Source organism: Zingiber officinale, chromosome 3A (assembly GCF_018446385.1).
Source record: "Zingiber officinale cultivar Zhangliang chromosome 3A, Zo_v1.1, whole genome shotgun sequence".
NCBI classification, from domain to species: domain Eukaryota; kingdom Viridiplantae; phylum Streptophyta; class Magnoliopsida; order Zingiberales; family Zingiberaceae; genus Zingiber; species Zingiber officinale.
Window position 1 is genome coordinate 53,152,338 of NC_055990.1, and position 15,805 is coordinate 53,168,142.

A 15,805-nucleotide genomic window follows, 5' to 3' on the forward strand; every position below is an offset into this window, starting at 1 on the left:
AGAAAATTCTAATTTACAGGTCCTTTATGCAATTTAGTTACAAAATGTTTATGTTGCCTGCCTTCTGCGGACGCTCGCAGTCGCATCTGCTATTGGCGATTTGGGTCTTCGCCCCCATTCTTGTGGGTTACTTTCCTTTTTCGATCGATTCGAGTAGAGAACGTGAGCCTTCCCTCCGCTAGCTCCATCACAATTCCGCTCATCCATTGCTCTGCTTCCAAATCAATGTTGAAGCTGTGGAGATGGTATCAGAACTGCCTCGCCGTTCACCCGGTGAAGACTCAGGTGGTTAGCTCCGGTATCCTCTGGGGCTTGGGAGATATCGGAGCTCAGGTGGTTACTCAGAGGACCCTGAGGGATAAATCGCATAACAACAAGGTAATTTGGTCATCGTTTTTTCTCTTCTTCGCTTTTGAAACTTGTTGATATGTGGGTATTGTGAGTTGTTTTCTTGGTATTCTTGATCTTTATCGCTTGCAGTTGTGTTTACGATAAAGGGTTTGCTCGGATCTTGAGCTAATTTTGTCTTCTAATGTGATGGAGTTTGCATACGATGAAGTGCCTAATGTTGGTGTGGTTGATTTAAATCGTCTCTAATGGTAAAATAGTTATTTTCTTGAGGTAAACAAGGTTACAGTATTGGAGATTGGGTGAATTAAGTATGAGGTTAAATTCCTTATTAAGTTAGATTGGGAAGAAAGCCTGATTGTTCTGTAATTCCTTTTTACTTGGGTGTCTTCTGAGAACCATAATAGCTAGAACCTTTGTCTTGGCTTTGCATGTTCCATCAAATGAGAAAGGGAGAATCTTTATAGTGCTTAAGAACTAGCGTAAAACATTTTGGCCATATCATCAATGCAAACTAGAAGTTTATTTTTTTAAAGTTTTAGATTGTGCTATAGCTTAATTTGGAAGATCCTCTTATTTCGGAGGATGAGTTAGTTAAGGTAGTCTTTAGTGGCAATTATCTTATTAGGAGTGTAAGATAAATTTGGTAGAAGTTCAATTTATTTTGGATTTTTTCATAGTCTGTAGTTTGATTTATTTACTAGTTTGATTGAGTCTTGTTAGATATACAACCATTTATTCCCTTGAATATTTTTATTTTGTTTGGATTAAAATCTTTCTAAGGGATCCCAAATCCCTCATCATCTTTTGCTTAATATTTTTTTTCTTAATGAATTTCATTCCCTATGTTAGATTGTTTATTTTCTTGGTGAGAGTGCTTATTCTTGTGCGACATTAATATAGTATTAAAGTTATGTGTGAACTCACCCAGTTGATGTTCCTTCACCAAGCTCTCTCACAATCCTTCCAAGTTGACACACTGCCCAACGGTTCCTTCTGATTGCACTCTTTGCCTGATTGGAGTCTTTTAAAGGAGACTTAATCCACACATGTTAATCATCTTTTGCTTAATAAATTTACTCTTTGTGAGTTCATGAGACTATTTATTTGCATCAATCATCTTTAAAATCTGAAGAAATATGCTTAATTAAGCCTTTAATCCACAATGTTTTTTTCCCAGTTAAAATGAAGCTGATTGTCTTTATATGCAAGTATAGTACTCTCTAATCTGAATCATTTTTCTAATATAGACAATTGAAAATAATAGACTAAAATTCCTTAGTCAATGACTGCCTCTATTAGAAAAAAGTTTAAAATACTATTGATTCTAACTCAATTAATAATAAGTAATATTTGCATAACGAAGAACCTTTTATATTCACATTCCCTTATAATTATAGGCTATGTTTCATGAAACTTAATCATATAAAAGTTACTAGTCCTTGTATCTGACATTCACTATTTTTGAGGCTTTAGAAACATAGTAGAATTGCCTGTGAGATCACATGAAGATATTTGATGCAAGCATCTAAGATGTGAATATTTTCTAGTATTATTGAAGAATTTTTTTCTTCATCTGCTTCACAAGTGATAAAATTGGTGCCAAACAAAACCTTGGCCTCCTTCAAATTTCTCTAGGGAAATGATTATGCTAACAGGAAGAGTTCATAGAATATCAATATTTTGGTATACTAGTAGCTTATTCTATTCCCTGCAACAGACAAGTAAACTTGTTGCTTGAGCCTACTGTTGCTGATCAACTGATTGCATCAAATTACCAATGATGCTTTGATAAAAGCTTATTGCTTATAAGGAGAAGAAATTGATATTGGGGACTATCTTCACCTATGTCCAAGTTTACTAGTGCAGCGTGGTTCATAATTGGGGCATCTGTATATTTTGCAGGAGGAAAACAAGGAGGTCAAAATAGACTGGAGAAGAGTGGCTATCACAAGCATGTTTGGATTTGCATTTGTGGGGCCAGTTGGCCACTACTGGTAAGGATTTATGAAATCATCTGACTACCTTTGCTTTGAGTTCATTTTTATCATTCATGTTCTATTCACTAATTCTTATCAATAGACAACTACTGGGATAATTGACAGAAGTGTTAGAATTAATATTTATATATGTTATGATATATAGCTTTAGTCCCATATGCAATATTGTGTTATTAGGTGTTACAGGAGACTATATTTTTCGGATCTAATTCAATCTCTTTTAATTGACAGATACAATTTTATCCATCTCACTGTTAAAATACATTTTTAATTAGAATTATGGTCTCCATACTCATGTTTCCTAAATAAACATACAGCAGCAACATAAATACAGTTCATATAAAAATTTTACTCTGTGTTTGCTTTGAGGGAAGAAAAGCAGGAAGGAAATAAAGTGACAAAAAAAATTCTAAATTGCATTGTCCCTCTGTTTCCTTTGACAGAAAATGCTGGAGGGAAAACATTTTTGTCCACAATTTTTATTTATATTGCATCTATCTGGTTTTAGGCAGAAAACTCACTTTCCTATGGAATGGAGCTCAAATCTGAGTTTTAAAAAATTCAATATTTGTCTTTTCAAATTTATTTGATTTATGATTTATTTTTAAAAAAAAAAATCTTTGGCAAATGAAGTGTTGAAATTTTTTTATCCCTCTTTCTTTCTGTAAAATAAAATGGCAGTCAGTTGAAAAATATTTTACAATTTTTTCTTTTGATTTTTTCCTACCTTCTTTCTTTCCCTAGTTGTTTGTAAGAAGCAGAGCCTTAAATCTTGAATATAAGGGGGTTGTTCGCTCTACTTAGTTAATTGACAATGAGAAAGTTGAACAAAGTAACACTTTTAAAAGGGAATCTAAGTAGTCTTTTAGTTGTGTGAAGTAGAGGATCTTAGGCAGACAAGATATTCTACCACATGCTGGCATTTATTTCAACAACAATCGATAACTCTCCTAGTATTACATGTAGATAATGTCCTCAATTCCTTGCCTAGGAGAACTCTCAGCTGAAGTTAAGCTTATTCTGATTTATATATGTTGATACATAGCAAACATGTTGGGAACAAATGTCTAATTGCATAATCCGGTTTATTGAATCCAATCTTATAATAGCAAAAAATGAATGGAATAGATATATATGCTTGATAGTGTTTATCAAACTAAAACTTAGGTGAGTTTGCATCGAGACTTCTTGCCTTGTTTCTTATAAGTTGAGGATTGGTCTCCCGAGTGACAAAAGGTGACTCGCTCACCCCAAGCGCCCTCATCGCCGGCCCCATAGCGAGATGAAGGGAGTAAATTATGATGATCAAGCGGCCTCTCTAGGTGGAAGGGATTTTATTCCCCAAGAGATTGTTCCATCGGGAATTCAATCCCTACTCTCATAATTTATCACCTAAGTACCAACTCGGCTATACCCGTGGGGAGAGCATGTAAATGGGTGAGATCTCTATCTAGGAAGGCAGATCTTCCTATTTCAAATCAACTCAAATCGGGCCTCTCGTCAGCAAGTAAATTATACCTTTGCTGTTTGCGAAAGGGCATCATTTGTACTAATATTAGAATGTGGTGATTTCAGAAGAAGAAAAATTCTCATTCCAATTAAATCAATGATCAAAAAGGATCAACAGTTAATAATCAAGGGATAATGGACAGCAAATACTTGGAGGAAGAGCATGATGGAGAGCAATTACTTAGATTCAGATTTTGAACCTTTCCCATTTGTGGTTGGTTTTCTGGCTAGTTCAAGTCAGGGACCAATCTCTTTTAACAATTTTTGTTTTGGTCCAAACATTTATTTTCTCTGAACAAACATAGCTATTAGCCTTATTTATCCCAAAAAAAAATTATCCTTGTAAAGTAAATTAAGGTGAGTATTATTAACCAAAAACAAGGTTCCTTATAAAGAATTTATTTTCTTTCATAATGATACCTGGGTACGCCATACAATTCCATAGGCTATACAGTAGGTACTGCTGCTAATGTTTTTTGTGCCGTTTTATTTTCTTTTATTCTTTATGATAAAACTTGTTATAGTAACATTTTCCTTCTGTTTAGATAACATTACATGTGTATAATGCTTAATTAAGGAGGTGGGGCACTGTTCAGATGGTTTTTGAACTTTCTAGTGAATTCCAACATTGTATGGTTTCTTTAGTTTAGGGATGAAGATCTTGCAATATGAAATTGACGCTTTAGGCTACTTAATAAACAAAACTTTGTCATATGCAAGATAAAAGGGTAACATTATGATTCAAAAAGATATAATAACTACAACACAAAACAATCTATCATATGATATCCCCTTTATAATAATATGTTTATCTCACCAAGAAGAAGGATGGTAAAAAGTATCATCCAGCGTTTATGAAGCAAAATTAGTTTTGCATTTTATACAAATCTAGCTTGGAATATAGTCTTTGAACCATTGAAGTACTCTTTTTTGACTTGGACTTTCTTATCAAACATATTCCAACTTTTCTTTCTTAAAATTAATTGTGCAGTCTATATGCTAATTTAGCTTGGACCTGACCATGGTTCATAACCGCTAGTTCGATAGTTCCTGACAAATCGACTCTTAACTTTCTAATATAGTTACGGTTCACAGTTTATCACAATTCATGATTATTATTATTTTAAAAATATTTAAAAATTATAAATTTATAAAAATATATATATTAAAAGGAGGACTTGCATTTACTTAAGGTGTCTACGTATTCCTTATAATTTTATAAGAATATCGTGAATCGTCATAGGTAAAAACTATTTTAAAAAAATAAAAACTCTTCTCCTCTCCCTCGATAATCAGAACCATCAGTCTAATGGTCGTAATTTATTTTACTCCTTCCCCCCAGATTTTAAATTACACTAAGATAAATAAACTATTACAAATTTGAAAAAAAAAATATTTTTTTACTCTCTTACTTTTCTTTCAACTATCTTAATAGTGATATAGTAAAAGAAAACTATTGATTAGTTATTAAATAATTAACTAACGTATAAAAATATCAATATGTTATAGGTTAGTTGGTTAGGATACTAGGCTTTCTGGTTCAAGTCTCACAACACCCTTAAACACACTTTCATTCATATATATAAAAATATATATATATAATGAACCGGCGGTTAACCACCAGTTCGGCAATTCTATTGGGTTGGTTATGGTTTCGGCCTAAGAATCAAGTCAACGGGTAGTCGGCCCATTGACCCTCGTTATGGGCTTGGACTGGGTCTGATTCGGACGGATCTACTTGGAATGTACTCCTTGAACCATTTTAGTATTTCTCTTTTTTAACAACTGGACCTGGCCCAGGTCCGGTTCGAACCTAGCCCATGGTCGGATCTACTTGGAATATACTCCTGGAACCATTTTAGTATTTCTCTTTTTTAACATGGGCATTCTTATCAAACATATTCAACTTCTCTTTCTTGCTTTACCCAGGTATGAATACTTGGACCGTTCCATGCGACGGCTTCAATTGCAACCAAAGTCATTAAAGTTTGTAACAGCAAAAGTTGCTGCAGATGGGCTAATCTTTGGGCCACTCGATCTTCTAATCTTTTTCTCCTATATTGGCTTCGCCTCGGGCAGGAGCATAGAGCAAGTGAAGGAAGACGTGAAAAGAGATTTCCTCCCGGCTCTTATTGTTGGAGGAACAATCTGGCCTGCTGTCCAAGTTGCAAATTTTAGATATGTTCCTGTCCGATACCAACTCCTTTATGTAAATTTTTTTTGCTTGTTAGACAGCTCTTTCTTGTCTTGGATTGAGCAACAAGGGGATGCTCCTTGGAAGCAGTGGTTTTCATCCTTCCATAACTTGGAAAGACCACAAGAGCCAAAATTGATATCTCAGTCCAATGAGAAAATGTAACTCCAGACTTCCGGTAACATCAAGGAGAGAGACCCTTCGCATCCTTTCCATGACTTGGAACATACTGTTGCACATTGCGTGACCAATTGCTGTTTTTTTTTTTGTTAATATGATTTCATTTACCAGTAGTAATTGGCATCCACTTCATTTCATAATCCCGGATCTCTACCTCAAGCGTCAAGCTCAAGCTTGTCCCATGCAATTTCGGAATTTTTATGGTGCTGTCTTCTTACATATTTTTTTCATCCCTACAATCTACGGGATAATCTGAAGCTCGAGCGATTTGACAGGAGATAAATTCAATCGAAGAAAAATTAAAAACAAATGTTATCATCAAGATTTACGAAGGGTAAGTGAAACTACTCCATATACTGCTCAAAGAAAAAGAGAGTTTATATATTGCCCTAGTTATTTAGAGAACGTGACAATGATAATGCAAGCATTTCAATTGTGAAGATTTAAATTCAAGCTCAAATTTTAAGAGAGTTGCAATGCTATAAGTGCAAGACACATGGTTACATGAGAAAGAAAGTAGACGCTCAGAGAAAGTTCTTAAAATCAAGGTTTAGGATATTATTGCTCTCGTAATTTTATAGAAAAATATATTTTTTTTCTATACTCTAGCAGACTGTGCTATGCATTTTTTAATCAGGAGTTATTTAAGAATTCTATTGCAGGAGATAATTTAATTCCGCCCTTGACGATCTAATCATGACCGGTCTTAGACCATCTCCCATCAATACCCTTTTACATTATTTTGATGTAAAAGGAATATCAAATATCCTTCAATAGAGATCCCAAAACTTGTATTAAAATAGTGTTAGTACGGATTTTTTAAATATAATATATTATAATATTAAATTTATATTTAAAATATTCTTAAATATTATAAATTAATATTATTTAATTTAATTTAATTTATTATGTAAATTTTATATATTATAAATTTATATTAGTTATTAACTTAAATAATTAATATTTAAAATATTTGTTATATTACTAAGATTATAAATATATTAAAATTTATAATATTGGTAATTTCATAACAAACACACAATAAAATTAGTTATCATGTACAATAAATTTTTTAATTTTAATAGTAATTATTATCATAATAAAAATATTTAACAAATTAATATGTATGTTGAATAATAAATTATAAGATGGAAAAATAGAATATTCTAAAGAATATTTCTTTTAGTGTAGGAAATAGTGTGCATTGGTTGGAATTGGAAAAAATTTTGGTGCTCAAATGACACCAAATTGGTGTTGAAAGTACACCAAAATAGGTTTTATGGTTAGAGATGGTATTAAGTTCGGATAAAAAAGGAGGGTTGATTTAAGTTGCTAGTTAGTGTTAAAATTATAACAAATATTTAATGAATAAATTCATTAAACTATTATACTAATGTCAGGTTGTTCCCCGAAAGGAACGCGTTGAGGGTCCGACTGTAATGTCTCAGTAAGGACCGCTACATTTTCAGAACTTGGATTTAGTGTTAAATATGCAAGAGTTTGTGTTGCAGGATCCAAATGTAATATATTGGCAAGGACCGCTACATCTCCATGAGAACTTAGGTATAGTATTAAATAAGCAAGAGTTCTCACACCATAGGTTGAATAAGGACAAATATGATAGGAAAACTAATAATCTAAAATATGGAACAAGGAACATATGAACCCTCACTGGTAAATCAATGGAAGTAGTAGATACGATGATTAGGAGAAGAATTAGTATTTTGTGTGTACAAGAGACAAAATAGGTAGGCGAGAAGGTAAAACTAATAGAGAACTCGGGTTTTAAGTTATGGTACACAAGAAAGAATAAAACAAGAAATAGAGTAGGTATTGTTGTAGATAGTTCGTTAAAAGATGAAATTGTAGAAGTAGTTAGAAAAGGGGATAGAATTATAATCCTTAAGATAATAGTGGCGAAAGAAACTAAAAACATAATTAACGTATATGCACCACAAATAGGATTAGATGAAGCTACCAAATCAAAGTTTTAGGACGACTTAGATAAAATATTACAAAACATTTCGCCAAATTAAATGATTCTAATAGGAGATTATCTAAATGGGCATACTGAAGTAAAAAATGAGGAATATAAGAAGGTACATGGAGATTATGGGTTTGGAACGAGAAATGAGAAAGGGAAAACTATATTAGATTTTGTAATAGCATATGACCTTATATTAGCTAATACGTTTTTAAAGAAAAGAGGAGAACACTTAGTCACGTTTAAAAGTGGAAATAATAAATTACAAATTGACAATTCTTATGGTTAGAAAGAAGAATAGAAAGATTTGTAAAGATTGCAAGGTCATTCCTGGAGAAAGTTTAACTACCCAACATAGGTTAGTAGTGTTGGATACACGCCTCAAACATAATATCAATAGAAAAAATATATATGTGAGTCCTAGAATTAAGTGGTGGAAGTTAAAGGATAGGAAATAAAATATATTCAAGGAGAAGGTAGAAGTATAAGCATTGGGTGAAATATATGGTGATTTTAATACAACATGTGATAAAATGGTATTAAAGTTAAAAAATAGTAGCTAAGAGTGTACTCGGTGAGTCAAAGGGATATGCACCACTAAGTAAGGAATATTGGTGGTGGAATGAGAAAGTACAAGAGAAAGTGAAGAAAAAAACGAATAGCTTATAAGACATTATATATTTGTAAGAACAAAAAAAACCTAAAAAAATATACGATGGCCAAGAAAGAAGTTAAGAGAATAATTAATGAATCAAAGAATGAAACTTTTGAACGGTTATATCAAAAATTAGATATAAAAAAAGGGCAAAGATATTTATAAAATAGCTAAAGTAAGAGAAAGGAAGACAAGAGATCTTATTCAAATAAAATATATTAAAGATAAATGTAATAGGGTACTAGTAAATAAGGGAGGAATAAAAGAGCGGTAGAAGAAGTATTTTCATTAACTTTTTAATGAAGGTTTAGGTAATCAACTTAACTTAAGTAATTTTAGTAAGTCAAATGAGTATAAAAATTTTAATTTTTATCGTAAAATTCAAACTTCAGAAGTAGAATAAGTTCTAAATGGGATACACAATGAAAAAATCGTTAGACCGGATGATATTTCGATAGAGTTATGGAAATGCTTAGGGAAACAAGGTATAGAATGACTTACATAATTATTTAATATGATATTGAAAACAAAAAAAATATCCGATCAATGGAGGATAAATACTCTAGTTTCCTTATATAAGAATAAGGGAGACATATAAAATTGTGCAAACTATAGGGGCATTAAACTAATGAGTCATACCATGAAATTTTGAGAAAAAGTAATAGTAAAAAGATTAAGAAAGGAGACTATGGTGATCGAAAATCAATTTGGGTTCATACCTGGAAGGTTAACAATTGAAGTTATACATCTTCTTAGACAATTAATTGAAAAATATAGGGAGCAAAAATAAGATCTACACATGGTATTCATAAAGTTCCAAGAGAAATTATATGGAGAGTTCTAAAAAACAGAGGTATTAGTGAAACATATATTGAATTAATTGAGAATATGTACGAGGATGTAACAACTGGAGTAAAGACTTCAAGTGGAGTAACTGAAGCATTTCTAATAAAGATAGAGTTATATTAAGGATCAACTCTACGTCCTTATCTTTTACACTAATTATGAATGAACTCACTGGACATATTCAAGACACAGTACCGTGGTACATATTATTTGTAGATGATATTATTTTAGTAGATGAAACACGTGACAGAGTAAATGTTAAAGTAGAATCTTGACGGGAAACATTAAAAAGGAAATGTTTTAAGCTTAGTAGAATAAAGACAGAATATATGGAATTTAAATTTAGCAATATTAGATATAACGAGACAATTGTTAAGATAGGAGACGACGAGTTGCCCGAAATCGAGAGGTTTAGATATTTAGAATCAGTTTTGCAAAATGATGAAGGGATTGAGAGAGATGTCTTATATAAAATACAAGCAGGATGGTTGAAATAGAGGAGAGCGTCGGGTGTTTTATGTGACCGTAAAGTATATCTAATTAAACTTAAAGGCAAATTCTATAAAATCGCAATTAAACTTGTTATGTTATATGGAGTTGAATGTTGGGTTATGACTCGAGCACATGAGCAAAAGATAAGAGTTGCAGATATGAGGATGTTAAGGTGGACGTATGGACATATAAGAATGGACAGAATAAGAAATGAGAGCATTAGAGAGAAAGTCAGAGTTGCATCTATTGAGGAAAAACTCCGAGAGACACGTTTAAGATGGTATGGGTAGTACTTAGACGACTAATAAATGCTCTAGTTAGGCGATGCGAAATTATGACAAACACACATATCAAACGAGGAAGAAAAAGTCCAAAAAAGACTTGATTAGCAACGATAAAATAAAATAAATTTTATTTAAATATAGATGATGATATAGTTGAAGATAGAACTCAATTGCATAAAAGGATCTATATAGCTGATTCCACTTAGTGGGATAAAGTTTGATTATTACTATTGTTATTCTTGTTAGTGCAGGAGATAATTTAGATGAAAATTTAAAGTAGCACTAAACTTAAACTCAATTTGTTTCAGGGGTATCGCACATCTCGGACAGAATTGTCTATTTCCTTAAGATGAGTTATCTGTATTCCACTAAATTTAATAGAGATATCAATTTTAATCTGCTAACGTATTATACTTCTTACATATGAAAATTAGTGCTAAAGAAATTTTTAATCCAATCTAATGGCGTAAAAGTTCTAATGATCATAACATTTGTTAAATTGTTAGCGCAACCAACAAAAAGTTTGTTATGGTCAAACGAAACATAGACGTAGATGGTCATCAATTGATGCAGCAGTGTAGCATAGGGTTTTAAGAACAAACTCACATGAGCGCCACTAGCTTTTTCTTCGTTACCAGCTTTACAAAATTCCCAGACAAACTCACATGGGAGTCACTATTTGCTTCCTCGTCCACTGAACAAAATTCTCTGACCCCATAAAACTGGCATCATATTTTACTTTTACTTTCAAAGCAAGCTCAACTCAAATATATTTTGTAAAAAAAAAAGGAGAAAGTAATCGACTTCGAGGAAAATATGTACTAATGAATAAAAGAAAATTCTCTATATATTTCGTCTATATAAAGAAAATACAAAAAAGGGACATTGTAAGCTTTCACACATCCAAAGAATAAGTTAGTCATTCACCAATATTTCGAGGATAAGTACACCGAAATGGAAAGCCTAAACAGAATCTATATTGCATATATGAAAAATCTGGAGTTTGTTTTAAGTCAGTAACGAATATGAATCAATAAGGTTGAGCTTTACAGTGACTCAATAGCCAAAAGTTCATCACAAACTACCGACCGTGATAGCTTGCTTTCTTGTTGCCCAACTCTATTTCCTGTTGACCTTCACCGCTTGACGATGATGGATTCTGGTCATATTCGATACTCTGCTCAGGGTTCTCATACTCTTGAGTTCCCAATGCCATTTTCCTAAACTTCTTCATGTCCTCATTATACTGGATAGAATCATAGTCTGAGCTGCCATATGAACTAAAAAACCTGCTATGGCCTGGTCGGACACCTTCATTCAAATCTTCAAGAGACACATCTCCTTCTAAAGCGCGGACAATCTGTTTTGTTTCACTCAAGTTAGTGCACATCAAGTAACCTTTGTATATTCATGAAGGTTGAGACGAATATCCAAAAGCATATGGTTATGAGATAGGAGGTGAACAACTGAAATTAAGTGCCAAAATTGTTTAAAGTCTGTGAACTTTCATGAAACAATCTGCAGAGTTGAATATATAGATGTTACGACTAACATATTGCATATATTGTATAATCTACGTGAAGGCTAACTTCTTTTAAGGCATTCGGCCACATGTTTCATTAATGAAGTATGCAATTGGTTTGACTTGAAACATCGTGTAGACAAAGATATATGAAGTTCATAACCAAAATTAACTTCAAAATCTCACAGAATAATCCATGAATAAAAAAATCTACATGCAACACAAGTCCTAATTGCAAATCATTTAGATTAATAATTTAAAATTGTTGTCAAGATTTTTATACAGTAATGTAGTCCAAGAATAACAAAAAAAATAGAAGGAAATAGCACCTGACTAATTCTCGGTCGTCGTTTTGCAGAGTGGCGCACACAAGCAGCAGCACAAGCAATCATGTGAGTCATCTCACTAGGATTGAAGTTCTTTCCTAAGTTTGGATCGACAAGGGCATCATAGTTGCCATCCTCCAAAGCTCGAGTAAGCAATGGCCTTGCCTATAGTTACCAGAAAATATAAGAGTGGAGTTCGGATAATAAGCAAACAATGCATAGGAAACAAGGAATGCAGAATGCTAACCCAGTCAACTAAGCTGTCGTCCATGAAACTTTGGGATGAATCAACAGGCCGCCTCCCAGTGATTAGCTCCAGTAGCATGACACCAAATGAAAAGACATCCGATTTATCAGTGAGTTTGCCTGATGATGCGTATTCAGGAGCCAGATAACTGAAAGAATACATGGTTTTTAATGAGTTGGAAGTCAATTGCATAGTAAGAACCTTCATTGAAAATGAAGGTAAGATGCTGGACAAAGATGAAAAATAAATGATATGCATATCATAATGCATAAACTAAAATCACAATTCTTCAAGATTGTAATTAGAGGAACCATCAGTCCAGTACAAATTGCACACGTTTAAGGTAAGGAAATTGCAACGTGGAAACAGTGCAATATACCCAAATGTTCCCATAACTCTCGTTGAGACATGAGTGTCATTCTCAGATGCTAACTTTGCAAGCCCAAAATCAGCAACCTGTAATGACCAGAGTGGGTAAACAAAAATCCAAATTTAAACTGGATGCAATGTCGCTGAGATGTTTCTCTACACGAGAATTGACAAATTACACCACTAATCTTTTGACTTTGAAGAAAAATTTAGTGGAATTCTAGTCTGGATAGAGATAATGGAGAGAAAACTAACAGATTACACCACTAATCCTTTGACTTTGAAGAAAATTTTATTGGGATTCTAGTCTGGGTGGAGATACACTAAAAATGACGCTTGCGCACCTTTGCTTCAAATTTATAATCAAGAAGAATATTGGATGCTTTAATATCACGGTGAATAATCTTAGGGTTACCTGCAAGTAAGATAAATTTTTATTAGAAACTGAGTCAACAAGTTCAATTAGGAAGATTAACTTAAGTATGAGAACTTCAACAAGGAAAAAAATAGAAAAAAAACTAACAATCTTCATGCAGATATGCCAACCCCTTTGCAGAACCCAATGCAATTTTCAGTCGTGTAGGCCATTCCATAGTTGGCCGATCTTTACCTACAAAATCAACCACCTTTCAGATAAACAGATGTAAAACTAGAAACTCAAAATTGATTAAAACATAATACACTAAAAATGGGACAATATGAAACGCATTGTTGTATATAACTACTCTGAAATAAGTCATTTAGAATAGCAGGGTTACAGTCAATGTATGTAGATAAATATAATCATTTGCAATAAAATTATCAATTAACAAGAAATTATGATCTCTAGTTTTAGGCAGTTCATCATATTCAACTTGTCTAGAATAATATGTTTTTCTTTTTTTATATGTTATAAGCACTAGGATGAAAGAAAACGACTCCCTAGTAGTCCCTTTTAACAGAGTGCATGTAGTAAGAGAACTAGAATTTATAACACTAGACATTATTGTAGTCATAAAATAGCATAAAAATAACTAAGAAATATATATTTTATAAAAAGAAACATGTTTAATAAAAGAGTATCTCATTTATTGTTTCTTATTGAACATCTTATATAATCCAATGCGATGAACCTTATTGTACTGATGTACTATGTATAACCTGCAGAACAATAGAGAAAAAACAAAAGACATCAAACCATCTTAACAAATTTTGCCAAAAGCATGGCATGATGGCTTACCATGTAAATGGAACTCCAATGTATTGTTTGGCACAAATTCATAAACAAGAAGCCTCTTGCCACCAGAAATGCAGTATCCGACCAATGAAACAAGATGCTTGTGATGCACACGACTAATAATTTCAACTTCTGCATGGAATTCTCGCTCCCCTTGTCCACTCCCTGCTTTCAATTGTTTAACTGCCACTTCCTTTCCGTTAGGCAGTACTCCTCGGTGAACATAACCAAAACCACCTTGTCCAAGGAGATTCGCTTCAGAGAAACCATCAGTTGCCCTAGCCAGTTCTTCATAGGTGAAGGTACTTTTAGAGAAACCAAGGGCGACACCAGGAGATGGTGGTGCTAATGGAACTGGAACATCGGAGCCAGAATAATTTGACCCAGAACCTCCACTGCTACTTTTGATAGGTGGAGGTGGAGGGGGTGGAGGTCGAAAATGACTTGGAGGATGTGGAGGACGCAATGTAAACGCTGGTGCTGGTGGTGGAGGTCCTGAAGGCACTTTGATGACATGATCTCCAGGGGCTGGAGCATTCTGTTGCCAATATCCGCCATAACGATCATCTAAAAAACACCGGCATAAACATAGAGTTAGATCATAGCGTAATCGATGGAATTTCCCGAAGATACACTAAGAAGACAGAATTTCAGTCTCCCTATATTTTACCAACTTAAAAGGTCAAAAAAAAGGACATCTTTTCCAGGAATTGGCGGCATTAACTAGATCTAACCATTCCTTTGAGGTGGTGGAGGAGGAACTCCGTAGGAATGGAGAGGCGGCCGTCGCTTTTTTCTCCAACAACAGAAGCAGACCAAGCTTAGCAGCAACAGGATCACCACCCCACCCACTGCAAGGCCAACCACGAGCGGCGTCGAGCTAGAATTCGAAGATGGCGGCGTCGGTAGGGGTGGAGCCGGGGAAGAAATAGTTCCCGGAGGCAGAGGTGACGGAGGTGACCCACCGGACGGCGTCGACCCACCGGACGGCGGCGACGGAGGCGGAACGGTAGTGTTCCCCGGCGGTGAAGGAGGGGAAGAGGGAGGCGGCGAGGTGGAGGGCGAAGGAGGGGGTGAGGTCGGGCTGACAGGGGAGGGAGGGGGAGAGGACGGTACGGTGGGAGACGGAAGAGAGGCAGGGGGCGTAGCAGCCGGCGTAGATGGGGGAGGGGCAGTCCCGGCGGGCGGCGAGGGAGGCGAGCTCGGCGAAATGCTGGCCATCGCCTGAAGCAACTATGCGGATCTCAGACGCGTTCCACTTCCCTTTCTTTCTCTTTGTAGTGGAAGAGGAGGAGACCGAGACCTCCACAGCAGAAAGCCAGAAACCCACGAGGGCCCACCCTTTCCGAGAGTGACGAGGAGAGCAGCCGAGAGCAAGATAAGACGGGAGATTCGCTGTTCGACACATTCCACGGTACAAATAATCAAATGTTATTAAGCCGGAAGCCTTAATGCAAGCAAAAGCTAGACCCTGTCCAGCCATGCGTCTACGAGGCGCCAAATAATCAAATAAAAATGAGAAGACAAAAAATATAAATTAAACAACGCGGAAAAAAAAAAAGGAAAAAAAGAAGAGGGAGAGGATGCGGTGGGGCCTACGAGGTTGGAATGCTGGGATCTTCCTCTCCCACCC

The 15,805-nt window shown here is 34.6% G+C and overlaps 2 protein-coding genes across 2 annotated transcripts; one reads left to right on the forward strand and one right to left on the reverse strand.

Moving 5' to 3' along the window:
* The first annotated feature begins 17 nt into the window (after positions 1 to 17).
* Positions 18 to 6,348, forward strand: LOC122051888 (protein Mpv17-like). Its single transcript, XM_042613203.1, has 3 exons — positions 18 to 378; positions 2,254 to 2,345; positions 5,787 to 6,348. The coding sequence occupies exons 1-3, from the start codon at positions 226 to 228 to the stop codon at positions 6,214 to 6,216; spliced, it is 675 nt and encodes a 224-aa protein (XP_042469137.1). The 5' UTR covers positions 18 to 225; the 3' UTR covers positions 6,217 to 6,348.
* Positions 6,349 to 11,385: 5,037 nt separating this feature from the next.
* Positions 11,386 to 15,515, reverse strand: LOC122051889 (proline-rich receptor-like protein kinase PERK1). The gene is made up of 8 exons (XM_042613204.1): positions 14,907 to 15,515; positions 14,176 to 14,739; positions 13,480 to 13,566; positions 13,301 to 13,371; positions 12,967 to 13,043; positions 12,588 to 12,735; positions 12,344 to 12,505; positions 11,386 to 11,852 (listed from the first exon to the last, which is right to left on the reverse strand). Exons 1-8 carry the CDS (start codon positions 15,391 to 15,393, stop codon positions 11,574 to 11,576), a joined length of 1,875 nt encoding a protein of 624 aa, XP_042469138.1. The 5' UTR covers positions 15,394 to 15,515; the 3' UTR covers positions 11,386 to 11,573.
* Between the last annotated feature and the right edge of the window lie 290 nt (positions 15,516 to 15,805).